General features: G+C 50.6%; 1 protein-coding gene across 1 annotated transcript in view; it reads left to right on the forward strand.

Moving 5' to 3' along the window:
* Positions 1–25177, forward strand: part of ANTXR1 (ANTXR cell adhesion molecule 1) — a 105311-nt gene that overhangs the window by 73604 nt on the left and 6530 nt on the right. Inside the window, exons 16-17 of the mRNA XM_051812060.1 lie at positions 103–270; positions 7389–7469. Coding sequence (XP_051668020.1) covers positions 103–270; positions 7389–7469 — 249 coding nt within the window. The remainder of the gene's footprint in view (positions 1–102; positions 271–7388; positions 7470–25177) is intronic.

Consider the following 25177-nt stretch of genomic DNA (forward strand, 5'->3'; position numbering starts at 1 on the left):
TCCAGAAACAAGCTGCAGAGCCTGTGCATTGCTGCTCGCCTGGCTTTGGACCCTGGGAAGTGCAGCAGGTCCTGCTCTAACCTGTGCTGGCCCCCGTTCCAGGTGCGCTGGGGAGAAAAGGGCTCCACGGAGGAAGGGGCCAAGCTGGAGAAGGCCAAGAACGCGCGGGTGAAGATGCCGGAGCAGGAGTACGAGTTCCCCGAGCCCCGCAGCCTGGCCAGCAGCATGCGCAGGCCCTCCTCCCCACGCAGGTGGTACTCGCCCATCAAGGTACGTCCAGCCCGGGGCTGTGCTGCTGGGGGGCTTCCAGAGATCCCTGCTGAGGGTTCACACCCAGGGCCAGGATCACAAACCTGAGGCCTCCAGGTGCTGCTGGAGGAGCTGTGCCCGAGAGAGTCACCTGATGTGCTGTGGAACGCAGCCACGGGGGGCAGTGGGGATTTCCCACCTGGATGAGCAGGTTTTGAGGTTGCTTTTCTTTCTTAGGCCAGAACAGGACCCTGATCTCCTCCGGTGTTGTAGCAGCTTCTGGGAAGTGCTTTCAGACTCGACTGCACTCCTAAGGGTCCACACTGCACATTCCCTGAGATGTAGGGATAGCATCCTCTTCAGAGATGATTAAGGAACTGTCCTCTGATGAGGACAGACTGCAGGAGCTAGGCCTAGTTAGTCTGGAGAAGAGAAGACTGAGAGGGGATCTCATCAGTGCATATAAATATCTCAAAAGGGTGTCAAGAGGATGGTGTCAGACTTTTCAGTGGTGCCCAGTGACAGGATGAGGAGCAATGGCCATAAACTAAACAACAAGAAGTTCCATCCCAACATGAGGAAGAACTTCTTTCCTCGGAGGTGGCAGAGCCCTGGAACAGCTGCCCAGGGAGGGCATGGAGTCTCCTCTCTGGAGACATTCCAAACCCACCTGGATGTGTTCCTGTGTCACCTGCTCCAGGTGACCCTGCCTGGGCAGGGAAGTTGGACTGGATGATTTCCAGAGGTCTCTTTCAACCCCAACAATTCCATGATTCTGTAATCCTCTCCTTAGAAAGAGGGGGAAAATAGGAAGCAAATTGCTGCTGAATGTCCCCAGGGAGGACTGTCCTCAGCAGACCAAGGGCTGCAGCCCAGCAGATGGGTGTGTGCCAGCAGACAGGGCTCACAGGGCAGCACACTCACCTCAGGACAAGGACTGGGATGAATTAGAGCCTCGGAGGGGGAAGGTCAAATTCCCCCCAGTGCCAGGTCACATCAGTGCAAACCTGCCCAGCAGGGATCCCAGGAATGGGGGGACTCCCCTTCCCTGCCATCTGCCCCCAGGACAGGCAGCTGTTCCCCAGCTTGTCCTCACTGACACAAACGGTTGGCAGTGAACAGAACAGAGCAGCTGAGAGCTGAGCTGGAGCAGAGCTCTTCCTTGCACGTGGAAATGCTGCTTGTGGGGAACAAACCACACAAACAGGTATTAACTGCACCATCCAGGAGTGCTGGGGGGGCACTGCAACATCAAAGAGCTGATGTCTTGCATCCAGGACTAATTCAGCTGTCCTCAGGAAAGGAGAGCAGCTTAACAACTGTGTGACTGCTCTAATGAAAAGGGGAAAATAATCTCAGGTTTATCTCTTTTGGGAAATGCTGATGCCCTTCTCGTCTCTTCAGTCTGGGGTTTTTGGAGCAGCACTGTAGTTATCAGACTCAGAAAAGACTGAAAACACCCAATTCATATCCAAGTGCAAACCTTGCACCACAAGAACTTGGGTTTGAAGAGCTGAGGTGCTGGTTTAGGGTCTTAGAAACCCTCTATGGGCCATTTACCTGCAAAGGGGGTGTGTGTAACACATAAGGAACATTGCAGTGCATAGAGCTCACCTTAAACTTGATTAAAAACTTAAGGCAGTGAGATGTCCTACGCTGCAGTACACCCGGGGTTCCCTGCTTTGGATCTTGTTCCTGCTCAGCTCCAGGCAGTGCCCACAGGAATTTGGGCAACTCACATGTTTTGGCTTTCCTCAGCCATTGATCTTGCAGCTGGTTCAGCTCCAGTGGTGGGAATGCCCAGGATGCACGGGGGAGTCATCTGAGAGCAGAGCCTTGCAGTTGTGTTGTAATGACTTCACCGTGTGCCCATGAAGGTTGTTCATCCCACACTGGGACAGGTTGGAGTCAGTCCTGTGAGCTCGGGGTGGGGAGTGGAGCACACTCAGTCCCACAGAGCTGCTCCTTTGTTCCTCAGTGCACTGCTTTGTCCTTTTGCATCAGTGCATTTGTAAAACACACCAGCTCCATCTGGGAGATCCCCCCCCGTGTGCTCCTGGAAGTGACCTCACTCAGCAGGCAGACACAGTGGGGCTGGTTTTTGCCACTGAGCTGACAAGCACTGATCTAACTCCAAGAGCCCTGAATTCCTGCTCAGGCAGCTGGAACCCCTGTGGGCACAACTCCCTGAGATAACCCTCTGAGAGCTGGGGCCTTTCCCACACGAGGTGCTGCTGAGTTTCTCCCCTTTCCCAATTCAAGCTGTTGAATTACAGGAGACCTTCAGTGATTTTTCGGGGTTTATTCTGCATGGTGGGAAATCAGTTCTGAAAAGAGGAGTCAGATTTGTTGCAGATTTGTGTCCCAGCTGGAAGTTCTCCAAAGTTCAAGAGAGTCTTGGAGGAAAGATTCAATGTATGTAGGGCTCAGGTTCAGTTCTGACTCTGGAACAGCTTTTGCTTCATAACAACAAGGATTCAGTTATAAGGGGGCCTACAAATATCAAGAGTATCTCATGGGTGATATATATTCTTAATTCCTTTAGAAATATCTCTCTTATCTACCATTCCAAGTGCATACAGGAAAAAGACAGTTCCAATCCAAGGCCTGATATCCAAACACTCCCAAAACTTTGGGGTGTTCCACATCTGGATAGTATGTAGTATTAGTATTTAGCCTGGAGAAAAATTTACCTAATAATTAATTGGCACCACTGCCCTGATTGAACCACACCCAAAAGGACAGTGTATGGAGACAGGATAACTGCATCCAGCACTTTCTCCACGTACAATCATGAGCACTCATCAAAACCAGGAAGAACCAGGAATTCCTATGGAGCAGAATCCTGCTGTCCTACAGGGAATTGGCAGAATTGGCCAAATTCCTCAGCACTGTTGGCAGAAGCTCTTGTCCTGGGAGCACCTGGAGATGAATTTGGCATTACTCAGGGAAGCTTTCATGGAGCCATGGCAGGGGAGGCGAGGAGAGAGAACCTGGGAGCTCCCCAGGGCTGGACCTCCCCAGGGCAGCACTGCTGGAGTGGATCCATCCTTCTCTGCTTCGTCCAGTCTGGGTTTGAAGTAACACAGAGGCTTCCACCACTTCTGGGGGGGGATATTCATAGACTCCCAGACCTCACCCACAGGAAATGGCTCCTGATACTCAGCCTGAATGTTCCTTCATCCCCCTGATCCAAGTGCACTTGGCTCCTCTGGTTAAAGGAGATGTTGAATTTCCACCCCCTCCACCAGGCTAGTGGAAAAACCTCTTTGGGAGTGAGATAAATATGCATGTAACAAGCTGCTTAAAAAATCCTTGGTAAAGGAGAAGGGCGATGAATTAAACCTCGGGAACAGCAAAACAAGGTCTCTCGAATCTGACACAGAGCCAGGAAATTCACATTTTAGGGCCAGTCATCTTGCTGGCCACAGGCCTCCTCTTCTCCATGCTGCACAAGTACCAGCCTGTACTTGGAGTGTTCAGCCCTTTGGAGTTTATGTGATGGAGTTCTTCTTCCCTCTGTTTTTTAATCTTCCCAGAGTCATGTCTATAAACAGGTAGACAGCTGAGAGTGGATTAGATTCCCTTTTGAAATGCTCCAGAGATTTATTTGCTACCAAATGTGGCTACTGATACTTAAGGGACTGTGGTTATTGTTATTGCTATCCTGACTTGCTGCTGTGACTCCTTAGCATGGTGCCAGCTGGATTATCCCGCTTTTAAAATGTCATTTCAGCTGTTTGAAAAGTCAGTGCAGATAATCCAAGGAGAATGACAAATCTAAAAACTTCTTAAGCAACTCACCAAATCCCCAGTTCATCTGACAGGGAGGGACAGCACAAAACGTGGATGGAAGTGAATCAGAGAATCAGGGAATTGCTAAGGTTGGAAAAGACCTCTAAGGTCCTCAAGTCCAACCACAATGCAGCACCACCACCATGTTCACCTCTAACTCATGTCCTAAGTGCCACATCCACGTGTTTTTTGAACACTTCCAGGGATGGTAACTCCCCCACTGCCCAGGGCAGCCTGTGCCAAGGCTAAACAACTCCTTCTGTGAAGAAATCTTTCCCAATGTCCAACCTAAAACTTCCCCTGGCACAACTTGAGGCCATGTCCTCCCATCCTGTCACTTGTTACCTGGAACAAGAGACTGACCCCCACTTCACTACAACCTAAGTTTGAAGCAACAAATGTTGGTCTCAAAAAGAAACCCCAGTGAATCCTCCGTGGGGCCACTCCTGCCCCGACTGATCCACGTGTCCCTGGAACGTTCTCCAGCCTTTGTCCCTCCTGTCCCTCTTCACAAAGCTGACATGGCCTTGCTGGAAGAGCCCAAGTGCAGCTTGGATTTACAGACAGGTTACAAAACTGCCTCTGACTGACACCACCAGGTCTCAGAGCACTGTGGGATCAGGTACCAGGGCCAAAATGGTGCTGAATGAACCACGAATTCAGAGGAAAATGGATTCATGTTAAAGCAAAGCCTGGAACTGTGCCCTCCTTCATTTGTCATCTGCCCTCACTGGTTCTATTTTCTGGGCTTCAGATCTAAAAGGACTCAAGGCTTTATTTGCCTCCAGACCTTTCTTTTTTCTCCAAGTGACCTTGTGATTCAGCTGCAGAGGAGTTCCCAGACACAGGCCCAGCCCATCCACTGGAGAGCACAGAAGGGCTTATATTTCCACATGGATGCATTGCCATTTCATTTCTTCAACCAACATCATCCTTTCCATATGCACACTCCCTCCCTTCCACCCAGATGTCTCAGGCAGACCCTGAGGCTCCATTCAGACTCCCAAAGATGGAGCTCTTGGCTTTTCCCAAGAAATCCTGGTACGTTCTTGGAAATTAGGACCAAAGAGTAAAAAGGACTTTTTTTGTTCCATGGAAAATTGTCATTTTGCCTCTGGTTTCCTAAAGGAAAAATGAAAGAAAAAGGTACTTAATTCTGAAGTTGTCAGAGTGGACAGGAGATCAAGAGCTACCACCAGCTCTGCTCTAGGAGGAAAGATGGATTGGGATAGAAGGGATGGCTTCCCTCAGGTCTGAGGGGTTCTGCTGTCCAAATGCAGAAGAATCTGACAGAGAAGTTTCTTACTTCTTCCTTTGAGAATAACAGACTTTCCTGGCTCTCACCTTGGGAAGTCTTTTCCCAGTATCCTATGGAAACAAGTTCTATGCATTCTGTGTGTCTGTCTGTCTCCACCCATGTCTCCAACTCCCAAATAAGCTTTGAACCATTGGCTCCATGCACTGGTTGAGGAATAGAGGTCTCAGAGAGGATTATGGCCCTGATGGTTCCTAGAAAAGGGAAGGGAAAGATTCTCCCCATGAAGGGGGGAGAGCACACATGGAGTGCACTGAGTGTTAGGATACCAGGGAACCAAAGTCACTGAGGACCTTCCAAACACCCAGCTCTTGCCTTCCCAGGCACTGCAGTTCACTGCCCAGACCCAGGCTGTCCAGAAAACAAACTGCCTTGCTCTTAATGATGCCACTGACTCTTTCCCCACCACCTCTGGCATGTCCAGCTCACATTTCCATTTGTTAATCCTGTCCCGCAATAGTTACTCGAGGCAGTTCTGCTCTCACAAAAGTGTTGTAGGCTTTGTTTCAAGGAACCAGGGAGTGATCAGACAGGAGATTCTGGGTCCAGTCAGGGGTCAGTCTTCAGGTTTGATGTGCTCATCTACAGGAGATAGTTTTGTACCAAAGGACAACTTTGTCCATTCTCAGAATATCCTGTCTCTGGCTCTGCAGGTACAGTAAGTGCACTGAATGTTACTGGTGGGGGGTTGGCTCATGGTTTAATATCACAGCACATGGAGCATTTGGAACAATACTTGTGGAAACATTAATAAATGCTGTTTGTTCTTAACCCTCTCCAGAAATTTTTACAAATCTTTGGGTGTTGTGCACCTAACAGGCAGAGGGCCAAATGGCAAAGTTAATGGCAGTAGAGTTTGATCAAATAATCTTGAGCTCGTAACATGTCTGTAACCTTCCACGGAGCCAACCAAGGTGCTGCACTCCTGTAAACCCTCCTGCAGGTCTTCCAGGAGCTGAGTCCACTGTTCCAGTGACACCCTGGCCTGTTGCAGTGGGGATATAGCAGGAGTCCCTCAGCAGCAGACGTGCATTTCAGAGCAGATGATATTTCTCCTGTGGCCTCGCTGAGCTCGTTTGCAGAGTAACCGCAGGCTTGGCGTGTGCTGTGGCTCTGAGCTCCTGTCAGGGCTGAACGCTGGGCCTGCAGGGCAGGAGGCAGCTCAGGAGGGGCAGGGACCACACAAATCAACCAGACTCTCTGTCAGCGAGACCTTTCAACACTCTGGGGGTTCAACACTGCCCGTCTGGGCCGTGCATGTGCACACGTGTGGGGAGGGCTGCGGGGTGTGAGACCACCCGGGAGGGAGCAGCTCCTCAGAACTGGGGTACTGGGGCAGCCTCTGAGCTCCTGGGGCTGGAGGGCTTTGACAGACGCGTGTTGCTGACTGGAAAATCTGCAGATCTGAGCTGGCACACGGGGTGGGCCGGGGGAGCCTGGTGGGAGCTGGAGACGTGACTGCCTTGCTGGCTGGCAGGAGGGACTGAGCAGCCACCACACAGCACCCAGCTGGGCTCAGCTGCCCTGGCACTGGGGAGGGACGGGCTCTCACTCAGCTCTCCCCAGCAGGTTGTTTTGAGACATAAATCAAAATGATTTTTAACATGTCATGATGGTCACCCAGACCTAGAGACAAGCTGTCAGCCAGGGGAGGAGGCACGTTGGAAAGGCGTCGTATGAATTCCCCTGGTCGCGCTCTGCATTGCTTTGGCATTTTGCTGGTGATGGTGTCAGGAGCTGAGTAGGTGTTAGTCTCTCTCTCAGCCCAGGTGGTATCTGAGTCACTTTGGAAAGGTTGGGTACATGGATACTGTTGTCTGGCAGACACCTGAAAGCTCCTCTGCACTTGCAGCAAGTGTCTGTGAGAGAAAACATTGCTCTTCAGCATCTTCTATGGGCACTGGAAACGACTGAGTAAACCCTGCGTGGGTCCCAGCTGTGTTGTCCCTGCCCTGCACTTTGCACAGAGCATAACAAACACCCTGTTCCTCTTGGTTCATAACAAACACCCTGTTTCTCTTGGTTCCAGGGGAAGCTGGACGCTCTCTGGGTCTTGCTGCGGAAAGGATACGACCGCGTGTCCGTGATGCGCCCTCAGCCAGGAGACAAGGTACTGTGCTCAGAACATCTCCTCACAGCAGGGAGAGGTGACATCCCTCTGTGGCTCCTGACTGCCTTGGCACGTGGGACCGAGGGCAGAGGCTGAGCCCAGCTCAGAAACAACCAGTCAGGTCTGTCAGCATTGTGTGTGGCGGTTTGGCCGATGCAGTGCCAGGATGAGCTGTCCCGGGGTAGGGGCAGGAATACCCACCCAAGAGCCCAGCACAGTCCTGCCCCTGGGGCACAGAGCTGCTCTCAGTCAGCCACAGAAGGAATTCTGATGAATAGGAAGGGATATTCCAACATATTTTGATATGACTCAAGGAAACAGCGTGAAGCTGTCAGGGCAGGGTCAGGTTGGATCTCAGGGAAAGGTTCTTCCCCCAGAGGGTGGTGGGCACAGCCCCAAGGCTGCCAGAGCTCCAGGAGAGTTTGGACAATGCTCTCAGTGACAGGGTGGGATTGTTGGGGTGTCTGTGCAGGGCCAGGGGTTGGATCAATAATCCTTGTGGGTCCCTTCCAACTCAGGATATTCTATGGTTCTGTGATTTTCCTTCGTTAAATTCACCTCATGGTGGAAAATGTCAACTATGTGAATGTCTTATGCAGTCGGTTCCACACCTCTGACACAAATCAACAACAGGGCTTGGAGTAGCTTCAGGAATAGATTTGTCTCAAAGTGTAACTGCAACATTGTGAAGACTTCAGGAAATTCAACTGGACAGGAAACAGTTTTTTGGTGGAGAATCACAGGTCTGTAACATTTGGCTTCCTGTAAGGAGTTTTGTTGAATACAGGCCCAGTGACCCATTGTGAATTAGAAGGTTTAATATTTTATTCCTTCCAGAGGAAGATTTGCTGAAATGCCTTCACTGATCCTGATTTCTGGGAGAAAAGTTGGTAACATACAGATTGCTGGTGCCTGGCAACAGTCCCTCAGAAATCAGGGTCTGAAGAAAGCCTGTCCTGCGAATAATTTTTTTGACTTAACAAGCTAAAATTATTTGTATGGCAGGTGCCACTTTCATTTCTGCTGGGGAGAATCCACTGGAACAGTTCCCAGCAATTCCTCTTGGTGCAGCTGCCAGGAGGCTTCGTCCCTTTTCAGTGACACGTCCCTTGGACATGTCCCTGTGTCCTGTCACAACAAGCACCAGCAGGATCAGCCCATACAGGTGTTACATGATCCACCCTCAGAGTAAATTAAGCCCTTTATGAGTGAGTTGTGCTATAAGGGATCTCTGACCTGGTACGATGTGATTTAGTGTGAAAGAGGAACTGGCTGAAAATGCACCCAGGCTTGGAGCTGCTGAAATAACTGTTTCTCTCCAGCTCAATCCTGTGTTTGGGCACTTCCCTGTGTAGCTGTGAAGCACTTCCAGACCCTCCTGTAAGGGTAGACTGCTCTTAGAACATTTGTTTTCCTTCCATGAGCCTGAGTGTTTGACTGCTTTGAACAGCCACTGTGTTACAGAACATCACTTGCAGATTGGTAATTGCAGATTGAAGGGAGCACTTTGTGTTTGTCCCTCTGCAGCAGTGACATAACTCCAGGTGATGTCACCCCCCAGCACCAGCAAAACCAGGATGAGACCTCACTGTGAGACTCTGCAGTGACTTGTGTTAGTTTACACAGCTGAAATGGCAGAATTAGGTCGGGTTTTCCACTTTCTTATTCAGCAAAAATGTGTGGGTTTTGTTTCCCTATTTCAGATTCAGACTAAGGAGAAGCATCCAGCACTGGGTTCAACCGTGCCATTTCTGACTCATCTCCCATCTTTCTATAGACATTCCCATCATTTGAATGCTGATTTAGTCTGTCCTGCCTCACTTTCTACATTGTAGCTGTAGAAATTGATTTTACTGGGCATCAGGAAGGTTGGCTTTGTAACATTTAGAGGCTTCTGTGCCAGGGACCAGGAATGGATGAGGCAATATTGCTGTAAACTGAACTGCCAGAAACTCGACTGTGCTTTGGGAGCCAAATTAGTCAAAAAGAAAAGCAAAAGGCTGCAAAAATAGTTGCAAAATCTGCACCTCACAGAATAAGAACACTCTCAGCCCTACTGGATCCCTGCCAAACCCCTTCTGTTCTCCTCTGTGCTACTGTTCTTCTAAGAGAAATTTAAATGCGTGTCCAATCTTAGGATACAAAGGCTGCAGGATTCAGGCTGCTTCAAGGCTCGTGGCTTCTCCCAGGTCAGCAAACATCAAATATTATCTCATAAAACACATCAGTGCTCTGGTGTGACTGGAAATCCAGGGGGAAGGTCAGTGCTGAATTGATGAGAATGGCAGCATGGAAACATCTGCCAGTGCTGACTGCAGCTGCCAGTGCCCTCAGAGCAGAGTCCTGGGGCAGGGAGAGCAGCCTGCCTTCCCAGCAAGGAAAAAATACCAAGGAAAGGAGCAATTCCGCAGCAAATCCTTTTTGAAATGAAACCTGTGTCTGTAGGGCAGTGCTGCAAAAGAAAAGGAGCAAATGTTGCACTGCAATGATGGGAAATTTCTCTCCATGCAAACAGTTGTGTGGCCAGAATTCCCTGCCTGGGAAGTCAGGGCTGGGGTGAATGGGCTTGGATCCAATCCCCAGCATCAACTGGGAGACTTTCACCAGAATCCCAGTGAGAGGGTCTCTGGATTGCATATAAACACAACCCTTCCTCTGCAGTGGGTGTCTGATGATGTAAATTTAGTATTGTCTCCACCATTCCCTTCATCCAACCCAGGAAATAGTTCTTGGAATCTCTCTGACTTGGAACAGCACTCACAGCCACAGCTTTGCTCTCCAGAGTCAAGACCCCTTTTGTGATGGTTCTATGGCCTAGGCACCGGGTTCCTTGGCAGGAACATTTATTTATAGGCCTGGCCAGGTCCCAGGGATGCAGCCAGTGGTGGGTGTGTGATGGTGACAGGTACTGGGGAGGTGTGTTCTGACACAGGCTTGGAGAGCTGGCATGTCACCTCCCCAGCCTGACCTGCACTGGGGTCAACAGGATGGATCCAACAGGTTCAGATGCTCCTGATGCAGGAGGTGCTGAGGGACAGCATGTGGAGGACAGTCACACCCAGGCAGCCCTGCACATGCACACACAGACTCCTGGATGCTCTCCCATCCCTCTGCTCCTGGTGCACTGTTTGCCAGGGGTAGAGCTCTCAAAGTCATTTTGGCAGTGGTGAGCCCAGATATAAATTCCTGTGTCCTGTCCATGTGATTCCATACAGCTGTTGGATCAGGGGCACAACAAGGACAGACTTGGTCCTCACCAGGCTGCCAAACCTTCAGCAGTGTCTGTGGGCTCTCAGAGGTGCCCACTGGCAGGTTTGGGTTTGATCCTGTTCTGCTGGGAAGCACAGCTAAAGGAATGCTCTCCCCAGCCTGGCAGCGAAGGGGCCATCGAAGCTGCTTCTGATCAGTCCAAGCCAGTGGTGTGTTTGAAAGTGGAGGCACAGATGGTTTGAACTCCAACCCAGGTGCCAAGTGCAGACCCAGCCCTGCTGCTCTCAGAGGACAGAACCCTTGGAGGTCTAGGACAGGGCAGCTCTAGTTTTCCAGCTTTTCTGCCTGTTCTCCTCTCTCAGGGTGCTGCAGGGCCCAGGTCACCCATCACTGCCATCCCAGCTCCTCTCAGCAATGCTGGGCTCTGGTTTGTCTCCCAGGGCAGTTCCAAACCAGCCCCGTTTCAGTCCGACCGTGTGGCCGCTCCGGGGACTTCCCGACACAAACTGAACAAACTCCTCAGACTCAGCTCAAAGCAGCAGCCCACACTGCCAGCTCTGCACAAGCTGCCAGCCATGGACATGACCTGGGAATGAGAGAGCCAGGGACTAGCAAAGCATCCCTCAGGAACCAGCAGCCTCAAATGGAGCCACCGATCAAACACCCACCGCACGGAGCATTCTCAGGCTGGATGAACATCCAAACCCTTGCAGGCAAACTTTATGGCTAGTGAAGAGGAGCTGGAAATTTGCAGACAGGAGCCTTTGACCATATGATATTTCTAAAGACTACAAGGAGGAGCTGTTTTGATAGCAGTTTGTACCTCTTTCCTTCTCTTCTCTTTCCTGAACAAAGGGAAGCAGATTTCAGACTTAGTGTTGTCAAATGGGCTCCTTAATTCACCCACTGATCAAGATAAAAAAGTGAAGCCAGATGAAAAATAACTGAAAGGCATCTCTGTTTGCTTTGGAGCCTGGAAAGGAGCTGGACTGAATCCCAGGGTTACATCATTTTCATATATAAGCAATCCCTCGCTATAATCGGTGACTGCAGCCCCTGCCAGCACACGAGCTGAGCTGCTCAGAAGATTCCTTGCATAGAATGAAACATGGATTCCACTTTAAACCCCACACTGAGTAATTGTTGCTGTTTATCTGCTGCAGCCCACACAGCTTCCAGGGATCTGTGATTTGTCAGGAAAGATGTCCCCTGCCCTGAGATTCACATCAGTCTGTAACCAGAGAGTGATGCAAGGGCAGGCACTGAACATTTGCAGTTTATATCCATTGCAGGGGATAATGTGGGGACTGGAGGTTCCAGTCCTCCTCCTCCCTGTGACCTCAGACAGTCCCTTGTCTTTGCCCCTTGGCTGCTCGGGCCTGAACCTGTGACTGAAGGTGGAGACCCTGTGGGGCTGTTTCCTCCTTCGACAGGCACAGCGATGGGATCGCTGAGCAGGGAGGGCTGGGGCAGGGCTGGATGGTGCTGGAGACAGAGCTGAGACCTCTCCAAGAGCTGCCAGAAGGGAAGGCATCCCTGTCCAGAGCATGACACCAGCCTGAGGCACAGCTCCTGGGAAGCTCCAGCAGCTGGAGAGCCCATGGTCACACTGCAGCCCCTGTGGGGGCCCGGCAGGAGCACACGGGGAGCAAACCTTGGTCTGCTCTGCAGAGGCTTTTAACAAGGCACCTCTTATCCCAGAGCAAAAGGAAAAGAGAGGGATGCTCAGGACCCATTTTGAAGTGCACCCAGAAAGGCTGAGATGCACAAAAAGGTGGTGAAATTCTGGGTTTTTGGAGACAGACCTGGGGACAGATGGTCTGAGGTTACCAACAGACACAGATGGTTCCAATAAGGCAAGGAAGGAGAGTCACATGGGATTCCTGTGGGCTTCTCACATTTTCGAGAGACTAGGTTTGCATTCTTGTCAGCATTAATGAGGTTATTTTTATATTGGAAACATCATCAGATGGGGTGATGTAAAAATATATACATTTTTTAGAGAACTTTATAATTTTTACAGTGGAGCACAGGAATGCTTATTTGTGCAAATTGCTCGCAGGACCCAGACAATTCTTGTCTCTTTGAAGTGTCAGTTGCATTTCCTTGTTAAACATTGTTCTGTCAGGAATTTATGGGGTTATTACAATGTGTTTCAAGCTCAGACTTGGCCAGGAACTCTTCAATCAGGGAGCAAATTATAATTTAATTTGTTATTGCGTTAATTGCATTTTCATTTTGTGTTTGTATAGATAAATATAGATACAGAAAGGCATAAATATGGAGAAAAAGTATAACAAGCCCATGTGTAATTATGTGTAAAGATGTATCCTACCTAAATTAATGAAGGTGCAGGGAGAGGGGCTTTTTCCAGAACTAGGATGGTTGTAATCACGTAAAACTGATATACTGTGATGAATCTCAGTGATAGGGCTCTGGTACAGATTGGAGTGAGTTGTGATGAGAGGGTGAGGCCACAAAATACATGAAAATGTGCCCATTAAAGTAATCACAGTTGTTCTTTTACTGGGAAAGGAAGAACGTGTGTGTGCATGTGCTGACATACAAATTGGTCTTCATATAAACAGAACAGTCAGAGTATGAAATAAGACACATTTACAGCCAAATTGTGTGAACCTTCACTGCAGAAAAGCACTGTGGAGATGGATAGCTCTGGTAATTGCATCCTGCTATTGTAATTCCAGATCTGAGATGTCCAAAAGAGCTGGAGGTTTGGTGCTTTGGGTGCTAAACTGGGAGGTCTGGAGTCGCTCCAGTCTCTGCCATGGACACACAGGGTGACCTTGGCCCAGCCACTGAATGACCTTCCATTGCTCAGAGGCTTTTCCTGTCCTCTGGATGCAGCTGATCCCATGGATTTTCTTTCCCCAGGCATTTGAGAAGGCGAGGGCTGGGTCTCAGCAGCACATGTGAGGGATTAGCAGCAGCCAGGGGTGTGCAGGGTTTGCACCCTGTGGCTCACGTGATGGTACCAGGGCAGAGGTTCAGGGTCTGCACATCCAGGTCTGTACATTTTAGACCTGAATTACTTGGCCAGCTCTGTCCTCGTGGCACCTTTGTCACCTGTGCCAGGAGCTGACCTGTTCCAGCAGACCATGATTGGTGGGACAGCCCTTTGAGCATCCCCAGCTCAGTGGGTGACCATTATTGTGTCTAAAGTATGCAGAGGACAGAAAAAACCAGCCTGAATCATTGCCATGTGACAGTAAAATTTCCTTCTTCTCTGTCCCTTCTTATTTCTTTTAATAACCTTCAATCTGCTGCATAATTGGGTGTTTCACAGAGGAGATCAGCACTGGCTGCTGCACCATCTGAGGAATGGGAATGATTCTTTATTTCTGGCAAATTCAAGCTCCCAGAAAACCAAGTGTCCTCTCCCTGCCTTTCCCTGTGTGGTACAGAATGCTGGGTACTTGCACAGACCGAGCTGGGAAATAACTCGTCGTCTCTCACTTCCCACACAGTGCTGACATGGAAGGGAATTAAATCTAGGCTGGAAAGCTTGGGACAGTGCTGCCACATCCCCTGAGACCTCACTTGTTCATCACAGTGGTGTGATCATGTGCTCCAGGCATCAGCTTAAACCAAACCCACCGTGCCAGGGGCTGTCCAGGTGTAAAATCACACCAGAACCTCGGCCTCATCCGAGCAGGAGCCTCATCGGGCAGGAGCAAGTCCAGGGAATTATGGAGAGAAACACTGGGACAATGTGCTGGTACTAATTCTTGTGAACACTAAACAGGGGATCTACAAGACCAGCTGGAATATTCTGTTAATGTAGTTCAAATCCTCCTTAACCACAAGGAACAGCTTTTCTTGCTAGTTCATTCTCCCTCAGCACAGTTTCCATGTGGCTTCCAAAGAAGAAATTCCTCCCTGTGAGAGTGGGGAGGGGCTGGGATGGAATTCCCAGAGAAGCTGTGGCTGCCCCATTCCTGGAAGGGTCCAAGGCCAGGTTGGAGCAACCTGTGGGTCTAGTGGAAAGTGTCCCTGCCCATGGCACGGGGTGGCACTGGATGGGTTTTAAAGTTCCTTCCAAGCCAACCCATCACATGGCTCCCTGGATCAGCAGTGTAGAGTTCCAGCCCAAACTGAATTATGTGTGTTTATGTGTGTCAGAGCCCCGAGCAGGCACTGCCTCTGCACATTGGGCTGCAGGAGGGGGAGTGCCAAAGCCTTGCAGGGTCAGAGCAATGCTCTTCTGGACCAGGGGGACAGGGGATGAGACCTGCAGGGATGTCTAACTGGGTAAAACTTGCAGGATATATTTTCGTTTGCCAGAGGTCTTGGTACAAGAAGTTTTGGTGCAAGCACACAGATGGTGGGGGGGGGTTGTCCGTCTAACTCAGTGCCACCTCCCCTCTTGATGTACAGGCAGGTGCTTGTGTTTCCAGGTTGGTTCCTCTTCCCCTCCCACCCTCCTCAGCCCCAGGCACTTTGCTCCTCTGAGAATCTGTATAAAACAGGGTTTGTCCAGATTTTAGTGCAGCACTGAAACCCTCACAAGGAGTTTTACAAGCTGAGCTTTACAGCAAAGGATGATTTGAATTGAGGCAAAAATGAGCCTGTGTAATGTTGACTTGAGGTTTCCAGAGCAGTGAGGGCTGGGCAGGCTCTGCTCAGGGGATGTTCCTGTGGGGGGCTCATGGAAAGGGCAGCCTTTGGTGTAATGAGCTGAGAAAGAAGAGGGGTTCCTCGTTTGTTTTAAAGAGCAAAACAAGCCAATGGAACACCCTCGTTCAGACTTTCCTCTGCGTGGAGTGAGTAGTTCTGCAGCTGTGGGTAAATGAAATAACTGTTGGAGTAAAACCCTTCCTGGAGGTAATTCTGTGCTGTGGGGGTGGAATTGCACAGCCCAGGAGACCAGATGCAGAAAAGTGTCCAGGTATGTGAATTCTCACAGGAAACACTGCAGTAGGTGTTTAGGTTCTCTCAGAATTCAGAGAGTTGCAGAGAGAATCACCTTGTGACAGATGTCCAGGAAACCCATCCCTCCCGTGCCTGTTTCTTGCTGAGTGAATGTTGATGCTGCATTGGTGTTGTGTTCCCCTCCTGCAGCTTCCAGGAGCAGGCTGGACTTGCTCTCCTTATCCTTATGGGAAAGCCAGGTCATTGTTTCCTGTGGGATTGCAATGAATTCCTGAAAATAATAAGCAGCCCCAGCTGAAAAACTTGGACTGTGTCTGGGTCCATCTGCTCTGAGAAGTTGTGAGGGGAACCCTGGGTCTTACATCAGCAACCAGGGGCCCTCAGGGACTTGCCAGGCACACAAACCCACTCACAAACCAAGGCACCAGCAGCAGATGCTTGACCTGTAATCCAAGGCATGACTTAAACTAGAGTTTAGTTCAGTCCTTGGCTTTCTCCAGTCAGCCCCCCATCCTGAGTGTGAAAATAAGAAGTACCTGCAGGATCCTGGGCAAATATCCTGCACCAAGTGTGAAAAGAGCAAACAGTGTCAGACTGTGGGGATGAAAGCTGTGCAGACAAAGGCAGGTGGGTCCAGGATGGGACAGTGGCTCCCACCATGTCAGTGTGTCACAGGCTGAAGCACCATGTTGGTGGTGTGGGAGCTGCATCTCCCTGGTCAGCCATCCCTGGTGTTCCACATCTGTAAATCCTGGGACCTGCAGAGCCTCCTGATCCCCTTTGGGTCATACATAGACACATTCCAAGCTTGTATGTGGCATTCTGGAAGAGCAATGAAGATACACAGCAGGGCAGGGCAGCAGCCCCCTGTGTGGCAGCACAGCTCCAGCTGTCCCTGTGCTGCTCCCTGGAGCTCTGCTGTGCTCCCAGGGCTCCAGCTCTCCCTCCCTGCCAGCTCTGCTGTCCCGGTGTCCCTCAGAACCTGCAGGTCCCTGCTGTGGGTGCCTGAGGCCAGGGATGTGCAGAGCCCAGGCTGTCCCACAGGGCAGTGAGCAGTGGAGTGAGGAACCCCCCGTTCCTGTGTGTCCCCACCAGCAGAAGGCACCTACCCCTGGGACATCAGAGCACATCCCACCAGGGGCTCCCAGGCCGTGGTTGCTCAGAGCCCACGGATTTCAGTGTCACACCAAGGATTGGTCACCATGAGGGGCCTGCAGCAAACTCAGCCCTTTGCAGGCTCAGCAGCAGCTGTGAAGCCTGTTAAGTCCTGCTGGCACACAGGAATTCTGGTTTAACTCGTGGCTGGATTGTTAGAGCTGTATGAAGAAGGCCAGAAGGAACGTAGCAGGTAGCCTGGGCCTGGGCCTGGAGCACACAATCCAACGAAAACATCCCCAAAGCTGTAACTGTTTGTTCATAATTGGATACTGAGGAGCAAACTCTGCCACACAAACCTCCAGTGAGTTCACTGAAAGGCATGAAATGTGTTTTATTAGAGAGTAGCCCCAGTGAGGGGTGATGTGGGGATGGCCAGGTATTACTGATTAACAAGGAACATCACAGAGCACACGAGCAAAATCTGTCACCCTGGAAACTCCCCTGGGTTCTCCCTTATTTTGAATTAGGAGCCTATTTTAGAGGTGAGGAAATTCAGAAATAAAGTAATTGTCTGATTTCAGAGTCGTGAATAGAAACCTCCTCCTGAAGCAAAGAACAGAAACCAGGAGATAGAGTTTCAAATCCCCTGCTTGAGACACCAGACGTGGTCCCTTTTCAGACTGAGAACAAAACCAGCCGTGCAGACCCCCAGGTCACCCCACACCCCTGTGCTTTGCCTTGTTACTGCTCGCCTGATGATTCTTCCCCCTGCAGACTCGAGGCCACACAGGCACTGCCCAGGAGCTGCTGTTTAACCCATCCTGACATCCCAGCTCACGGGGTTCTGTGGAGCCTGAGAACGAAACCGTAACCTTTCCACACACGCTGTTGTGCTGTGGTTTTCCATTAACAGCCATGGAAAAGTTAACCTAAACATTAGCTCTTTTTCCTGGAACTAACAGCTCCAAAGCCAAAAGCCTGGAGATCTGCTCATGAGGCTGTTCTGGGCTGGGAGAGCAAAGACAAGCTGGGCCTTGAGTTGGACAACCTCTTCCTGAGACAGGGAGAACCCAGCTCCTAAAGGGAGCATCCCAGTCAAACCTTGATCCAGGGCAACACTTATCCCAGACAGAATCACAGAGTTGTGCTTTTAGGACTGATGTCAGAATCCAAGGCAAATCCAGCAAACAGGGATTGCAGGGATGGGAATTATTTCTCACTAAGCACTGGTAGGACAAGCTTCAGTGGACAGTAATTCCCATTTCATTAGCACTGCACAGGGTCATTGTCCTGAGCCAGGTAATGTGAAAACAGCCATCAAGTTGTGTTCATCTCACATTCACACCGTGGAAGATCCTGGCCTGAGTCATGCCCTGTCTTCCTTGCCCAAAGATAAATTGCAGCCAGAAGGATCCTCCTCAGATCACTGATTTCTGGAGGCTGCAAGGCTCTCTCTGCCTCTCCAGAGGGATGTTTACCACTGCCCTTGATGAGTTGTTCCAGTTATTGCTGCCAAAAGAACGTGTTTCCTTTTTCACTTGAGTTTTTCTCTTTTCCTCATACTCAGTAGGTTTTGTTATTCAACCCCCACAAGAAAGGTCAGAGCCTGGTGTGAGGTGTGTCTTTGATGTGTCACCCAGCCTTTCTCCAAGACCAGCTCCCCCTTTCCAGAAAGACAACGGGAAGAACGACCAGATCTTCCTGGAAATGACACCATCCCACAGCACAGATGAGCCAAAAGCAGCTCCTGCAGAAGCAATCAGGGCTGTGGCTGATGTGCACATGCCCCCTCATCTCTGGGAGCCACACTCCTCAGCTCTGGCACGGGCCAGACATGGAGACTGTTGAGCTCATTCCCACGCTCCAATTTGGCTGTATCATCTTGTTTCACTTTTTTTGGAGGAGTTTGCTCTGATTATTTCCTTTCCACAAGGTTCCCCAGCTGGTGCAGTCCTGCACAGTGTGGTCAGAGGTCTCAAGCCCCAACTGGCAGAGCAGGGGGTGTTTTCAGGGTTGTGGCAGGTCTAGAGAGCCAGGCACAGATGGGAAGGGATGAGTAAATCAGGAGTAGGGTTTCAACGGGAGGTTGAATTGGCAGAACCACTGAGGGCCCCCAGGTGCACAGTGGATGTGCACAGGTATGTGCATAGGGAGCTTTAGTCACCAGCCAGTGTGACTGAACTGGTGCTCTAAATAAGCTCTTCATTATTTCCAATTCTTTACTGTGTTTGCTTTCCTGTATTCAACGAGTGCAGCTTTCGGGTTGCTTGAACAGAACAGGGTCGTATAAACACAAATATAAACCATTGCTTTAACATCTGGATAGACCAAACCATAGCAAGGCATCAAGGAAAGTGGGTTTTCTGCTGCATTTTTCCTGCTGAATGCAGGCAGGATGCTTGTCTGCAGTGTGGGAAACTGCCTCTGGTACAACTGGAGTTCATGTGTAAGGTTACTTGTCACTACTGTTTGTAAGTTTGTCTTTCCCATTTGGGGTAAATCCCCAAACCTTTTCATGGCTTCAGCAGAAAACACCATTTTGTAACTCTCTGTTCCTGGGAGTTAGAAAGTCAAATCTAGCATGGCTACACCCAACAGAAAACTCTGCTTTTCTGGTACTGGGACCCAAGAGAAAACTCCAGATCCTGCTCCAGAGGTTCCCACACTGCAGTGCTTTTCACAGACTCTTTTGGGATAAACCAGAGCACCCACCATTCTCACTGCTGCCTCTGCAATAAGAGACCAGGTTATTAGAACCCCTCTGGGGTGATGACCTTATCAATGGAAGTCTTCCTCTTAGTTTGGGAGAAAACAGCTCAAGTCTCCAATTTATTATTTATGGAGTGACCGAGGTGGCAGGAATACCTTGGGAAGGCAGGTTTTATGAGCAAGGCTGAGCTCTAGGCTCTGGCTTTAGTAATGAGATGCAGATGGGCCTGGTTTAGTTGCAGTGATGTTTTATTGTACATTTTATCACGGAATGAGACAGTTTGAATGGCTGGTTGGTGACTCAGAGACCCAAAGGTAGCCGGGGAATGAGCCCCTTGCTGCTGCAGGCAGCGATTCCTGGCAGAGCCAGGCACACTCCACACAGGCTGAGCTCACCAAGGGGCTGCCTAACACAGCCCAGGAGCGAGTTAACAGTTTCCTAAAACTGTCTCCAGACCCCCTTGTGTGATTTAAGAGGCAGCAGGCTGCCAGCTCAGCTTTATTTCCAGCTCACAGAATCCTACCGTGTCATAGAAGCTGCCTGGGAATCTGGGGTTACCTTGGCAGGGGTTTGGAGCAGCAAAACCACCTGGAGACCCCCAAGCTGCCCCACCAGTGCTGATCCCAGTGACAGAATGCTGGGGGGAAGCAGATATGGATTATCCTCAGGGTTATTCTCACCCTGCTCTTTCCCCAGTGTCACCTTTGTCCAGGCACAAAGGGGTGCATTTGGGGTGGGAGGTTTGCAAAGTGCCCTTTGCAAGGACCACTTTCCCAAGAGAGGATTCACTCCATGTTGGCTCTGGCAGTTTTCTCCCTGGAGCCACAGGAGAGGAGCATGAGCTGCCTGTGCTGGTTGGCTCTGCAGACAGACAGACAGACAGACAGACAGACAGTCCCTGCCTCCCCTCCCATGGGCTCAGAGCTGCTCTCAGGCCCTCTGGGACTCCCCACTCTGTTCCTCCTCCTCTCCCACTCCTCACCTCACACATCTGGGGGAGTTTCATGCCTGGACTGGGTTCAAACCATCCCTGGGATCCTTGGGAGGGGGATTTGCCTCCAAAACCTGAGTGTTGGTTTCTCCCATCATGGAGGTGCTTTGCCTTTGTAGTAGCTGCAGTCTGGCAAATCATGTCTTTGCAGGCACTAGTGTAACTCTCACATTTATTTAATATATTTAATGGTTGCCTGTTACTTGTTTGGCCAGTATCTCCTCAAGTTTTTGTGAATGCTTGAGTCAGAATCAGATATCAAATCACAGGCTGATTATTAAATTTCCTTTTCCTCTCTCTCTCTCTCTCTCTTTTCCTTCTTCTCTTTCTCTTCTCTTTATTTCTATATTTCTTTTTAATTCTCTCTCCTCCTTTTCATAACAACAGGGTAAACCAGGATATTGTTTATGGAAAGTCTGAATTACTATTGACCCATATAAAATAACATTAAGGATCCTATCTTTTCCAGGGCCTCTCTTTAAACCAGGTAAAAGAAGCCAGTCCCAGTGTTTTATGATCTTAAATGTTGATATTTTTCCAGGTATTAATTCCAGCTTGATAGGAAACCAAAAAAACCAGAAACATTTTTCATCTTTGCTTCAGAAATATGTGCTCCATCTTTGTCTGTTAAAGAGAGAGCTCCTGAGTCCCGTGGAGGGCATGTCCCTGCTCTGGGACCCACTTCCCTTTCCTAAATTCCCTCTTTGCTGTGCCATGTGTGAGCCTGTTCCTGAACAGCTGGAACCACGGAGAGCAGGGCTGGAATGGGACAAAGGAAAAAGCCACGTCCTGGTTTGAGTCCTGCTGGGATGGGGGCCAGAGGGCTGGCTGGTCAGGGAGCAAAGGGATCTGCAGCATGCCAGGAGAAGGGTCCATCCTTCCCGAGGGTGGATTCAGCACACTGAACCCCAGGCAGTGTCTGTGCAGGTCCCAGTGTGGTGCTGTCAGTGACAGTCCAGCTCCCTGACAACTTGCAGACTCGGTCAAAAGCAGAAAGAGAGGCAGGAGGGGGTGGGAAGTGGCTTGGACGAGGCCGTGGAGTTCCCAGGAAATGCCACAGCTTGGCTGAGGCACCTGCTGCTCTGAGTACCTCTGCCCCCAGATCCCTGCCAGGCACAAAGGCTCCAGCAGCTCTCCTGAACAGCAACCACCACCCTGAGCTGCAGCTCCTGCAGGCTCCTGTCCCCAGAGCCCCACAGCCCACCCTGCCCTGCCAGCCCTGGCAGTGCTCCTCAGCCAGATGGGAAGGACAAAGGGAAAGGCTGGGATCAAGTGTGCAACCCTGGGGCACTCCCAGGACAGGGACAGTGGGCAGAGGAGACACCAGAGGCAGGGGAGACACAGGAGACAGAGGACACACAGCCCCCATGGTCCAGTGTCCACACACAGCCCCCATGGCAGAGTGTCCATGGTCACACACAGCTCAGTGTCCATGGTCACACACAGCAGACTGTCCAGGGTCACACACAGTTCAGTGTCCATGGTCACACAGTTCAGTGTCCATGGTCACACACAGCAGACTGTCCAGGTCACACAGTTCAGTGTCCATGGTCACACACAGCTCAGTGTCCATGGTCACACAGCTCAGTGTCCATGGTCACACACAGTTCAGTGTCCATGGTCACACACAGCAGACTGTCCATGGTCACACAGTTCAGTGTCCATGGTCACACACAGCAGACTGTCCATGGTCACACAGTTCAGTGTCCATGGTCACACACAGCTCAGTGTCCATGGTCACACAGTTCAGTGTCCAGGGTCACACACAGTTCAGTGTCCATGGTCACACAGTTCAGTGTCCATGGTCACACACAGCAGACTGTCCAGGTCACACAGTTCAGTGTCCATGGTCACACACAGCTCAGTGTCCATGGTCACACACAGCTCAGTGTCCATGGTCACACAGTTCAGTGTCCATGGTCACACACAGCTCAGTGTCCATGGTCACACAGTTCAGTGTCCATGGTCACACACAGCAGGCTGTCCATGGTCACACAGTTCAGTGTCCATGGTCACACACAGCAGACTGTCCAGGGTCACACACAGTTCAGTGTCCATGGTCACACACAGTCCCCACAGCTCGGTGTCTGTGGGCACAGACAGTCCAGACAGTCCCAGTTTCCCAGTGTCCATGGCACTGCTCCTGCCTCCAGCCCTAACTCAGCTGCTGGAAGTGCAAGAGTGAGACCACTCAGAGCAGAATTGATTGTTCCTGAGCCTCCCAGAGCTGCTCTCTAGAAAAACAACAGAAAATATGAGAGTGAACTGCCCTTGCTGATTTTGCTGATTCCACTGAATTTCAGATCTAATAATGTCTCCATGTTGCTTCAATTGTCTCTTCTGAGGCACAGCTGTGACTCTCCCCCCTGAGGGGTTGTGGTTGCACAAAGGGAAATAAAACTCAGCCAAGGCGTTGGACACAGCAGCCTTTCAATATCCAGCCTGTTCCCTACGTTCATACGTCCTGGATCTCCAGCTTCTGTCTCCCTGCTAGAAAGACTCAGAATTGGCTCCTCATTCTCAAAGCTCTGGTGTAACCTGTTTAAGGAGTCTTTTCTCCTGGGATTTAAAGTGGCTTTCTGTTGAAGGATGCAAAGTAGCATTCAGTGGAAATGGGTTCATTTCCTGCCTCCTGGATATTCTGACACCATCTTCCACATCCGCCCCATCTAAATTTGGACACCTAAATGAGGTGATGAACCTTGGTGGGGAGCCAAGAGGGGCTGCTAACTGATGGTCACTGAGACCCTCATAAAGTCCCAGCCATGGGAAGGTCCCTGTGAGCCTGTGATCCCTGTGGTCCCTGTCCCACTGATAGTAGAGACATCCTCTCACCTTTGGTACCTCAGACACTCCCACTGGTTTTACATCCAGACCTCAAGGCTGAACAAGGCATTTGGGCCCCTTTATTTAGAGGATCTTTTAGTGCCACATCCAATTCTATTATCTGTGGGATGAACAGAACTGTGCTGGCAATGAGGAGCCCTGGAAAACCTTGGGTGGGTGGGTGAGTGGCCAACCAACCTGCTCTTCATCCAGACCCTTCTCCAGGTCCAACAGTGCTGACTGGAGCAGGTCAGCGATGCTGAGGGTTTATTTTCCTCCTGCAGTTCACACACAGAGCCCAGCTGTGAGTCAGGCCCCCCTTTGGGTAAGTGCAGGTGGGAAAACATGCCTGGACACATGTTTCAGAGAGAGCTGAGTCCTTGAGAGCTTGAGGGTTAAACTGTCTCACACTCTGCTGGCACAACCTCTGCACTCTTTTTATCATATTGCTAGGTACAAGGGGGTTAGCATCCAGCTCTTTGCTTCAAGGAGCTCTCTGCCTCCTGGACCTGCTTTGCATTTGTACCCAGGGCACCAGTGAAACATTTGCTGCCCCTCGTACAAGGGCACAGTAATTTGTTTCCTGGACATCCCCTTGTCATTCAGTCTGACAGTTCTCCTCCCTGAGGAGCTGCTGGCTTCCCCATCTCCTCTGAGGCAGTGGAGCTGCCAAAGTCCATCTCAGTCCATCTGGACTGAAAACTTCTCTCTGGCATTGTCCCCCATCTGGGTGAGAGGAATGTCGAGATGAAACACAAGAGCTCCCTCGGTCTGGCAGTTCTCCAAGGGAGGGGGGAGCCTGCCCTGTGTCCCTGCCCTCCACACGTGCTGGGTGCCCTGCAGGTCCCACTGCACAGCAGGACAGACAGGTCACTGCAGTGCAGGGCAGCACAGTGAGCTGGGAGCAAAGGACGTGGGAGGGGATAGGGAATGGCATGTGGGAGCTGAGGGGAAAAGCACATCCATGCTGTGTTAGGGAGAGAAGGTTTGAACTCTGGAGTGAGACCAGCATAAAGCACAGGGCAGGGGCAGAGGGAGGTGATGCTCCGTGCTGAGATTTAAAGTAAATAGCTTGGGACAGGCCTGCTGAGTGAGGGAAAGTCTGAACCTGAGCTGACTGGGTCAGGTCTGGCTCTCATGTCTGTGCCCCTGTGCTGTCTCTGCCCTGCATTGGAGCAGCCTGTGCTCAGACTCCAGCCCAGCTGCTTGCCCAGAGCAGCATGTGACAGGCCGTGTCTGAGGGTTAGCAAGGACACAGGAGAATTAATCACAGTGGAAAAAAGAGCTCTGTCATTGCAAAGCAACCCTATTCCTGGAGAAGGAGTCGTCTCTGGTCGTGGATATCTGCAGTAGCTCGTGAGCAGGGACTCTCTGGGTCATAGCTGACTGCAAGGACTGATGCAAACACAGTGCAGGGACAGCTGGTGTGACTTGGGAGCCTCTTTTGTCTGATAATGGCACTGCTGAGCTGTCCCAGCCTGTTCTCACCAATAACAAATCAAATCTTTGCCAGTGTCCAGGACGCACAGGATGTGCTCCTTTACCCTTCTGAACTGTGCCTTAAGTACGAGATGGCTTGTGGTCCTCAAGCCCTGCCCCAGCCCCAAATCCAAAGGTTTCTGAGCCTCTCTGCATCCTCCTCGATGCTCTCAGGGCGGTGCTCAGTCCCATTTGGACCAGCAGCTCCATAACCTCACTCCCAGAGCATCCAGACAGAGCATCTCTCCATACAAAAACAACTGCAACTTTCTGTTCTCTGGCCACGATTTCTGACTTCTGCTGCTTTTTGTTCGGGTTTATTTTATTCTCATCATAAATAAAGAAAACAAGCTAGTGCAAAAAATGGTCTGAAACGACTAAAGTTGCATGGCAGGAGATGTGGCACTGGAACAAGGAAAACATTCTCATGGGGTTTTTTTCTGAGTAGAACTGGTTTATGTCAGGGTCAGACTTTGCCTCACTCAGCAGGCCTGCCCACAGTAT

The sequence above is a fragment of the Manacus candei genome, unplaced genomic scaffold (assembly GCF_025592945.1).
Source record: "Manacus candei isolate 608988 ecotype Guabito, Panama unplaced genomic scaffold, ASM2559294v1 h1tg000084l, whole genome shotgun sequence".
Lineage (NCBI taxonomy): Eukaryota > Metazoa > Chordata > Aves > Passeriformes > Pipridae > Manacus > Manacus candei.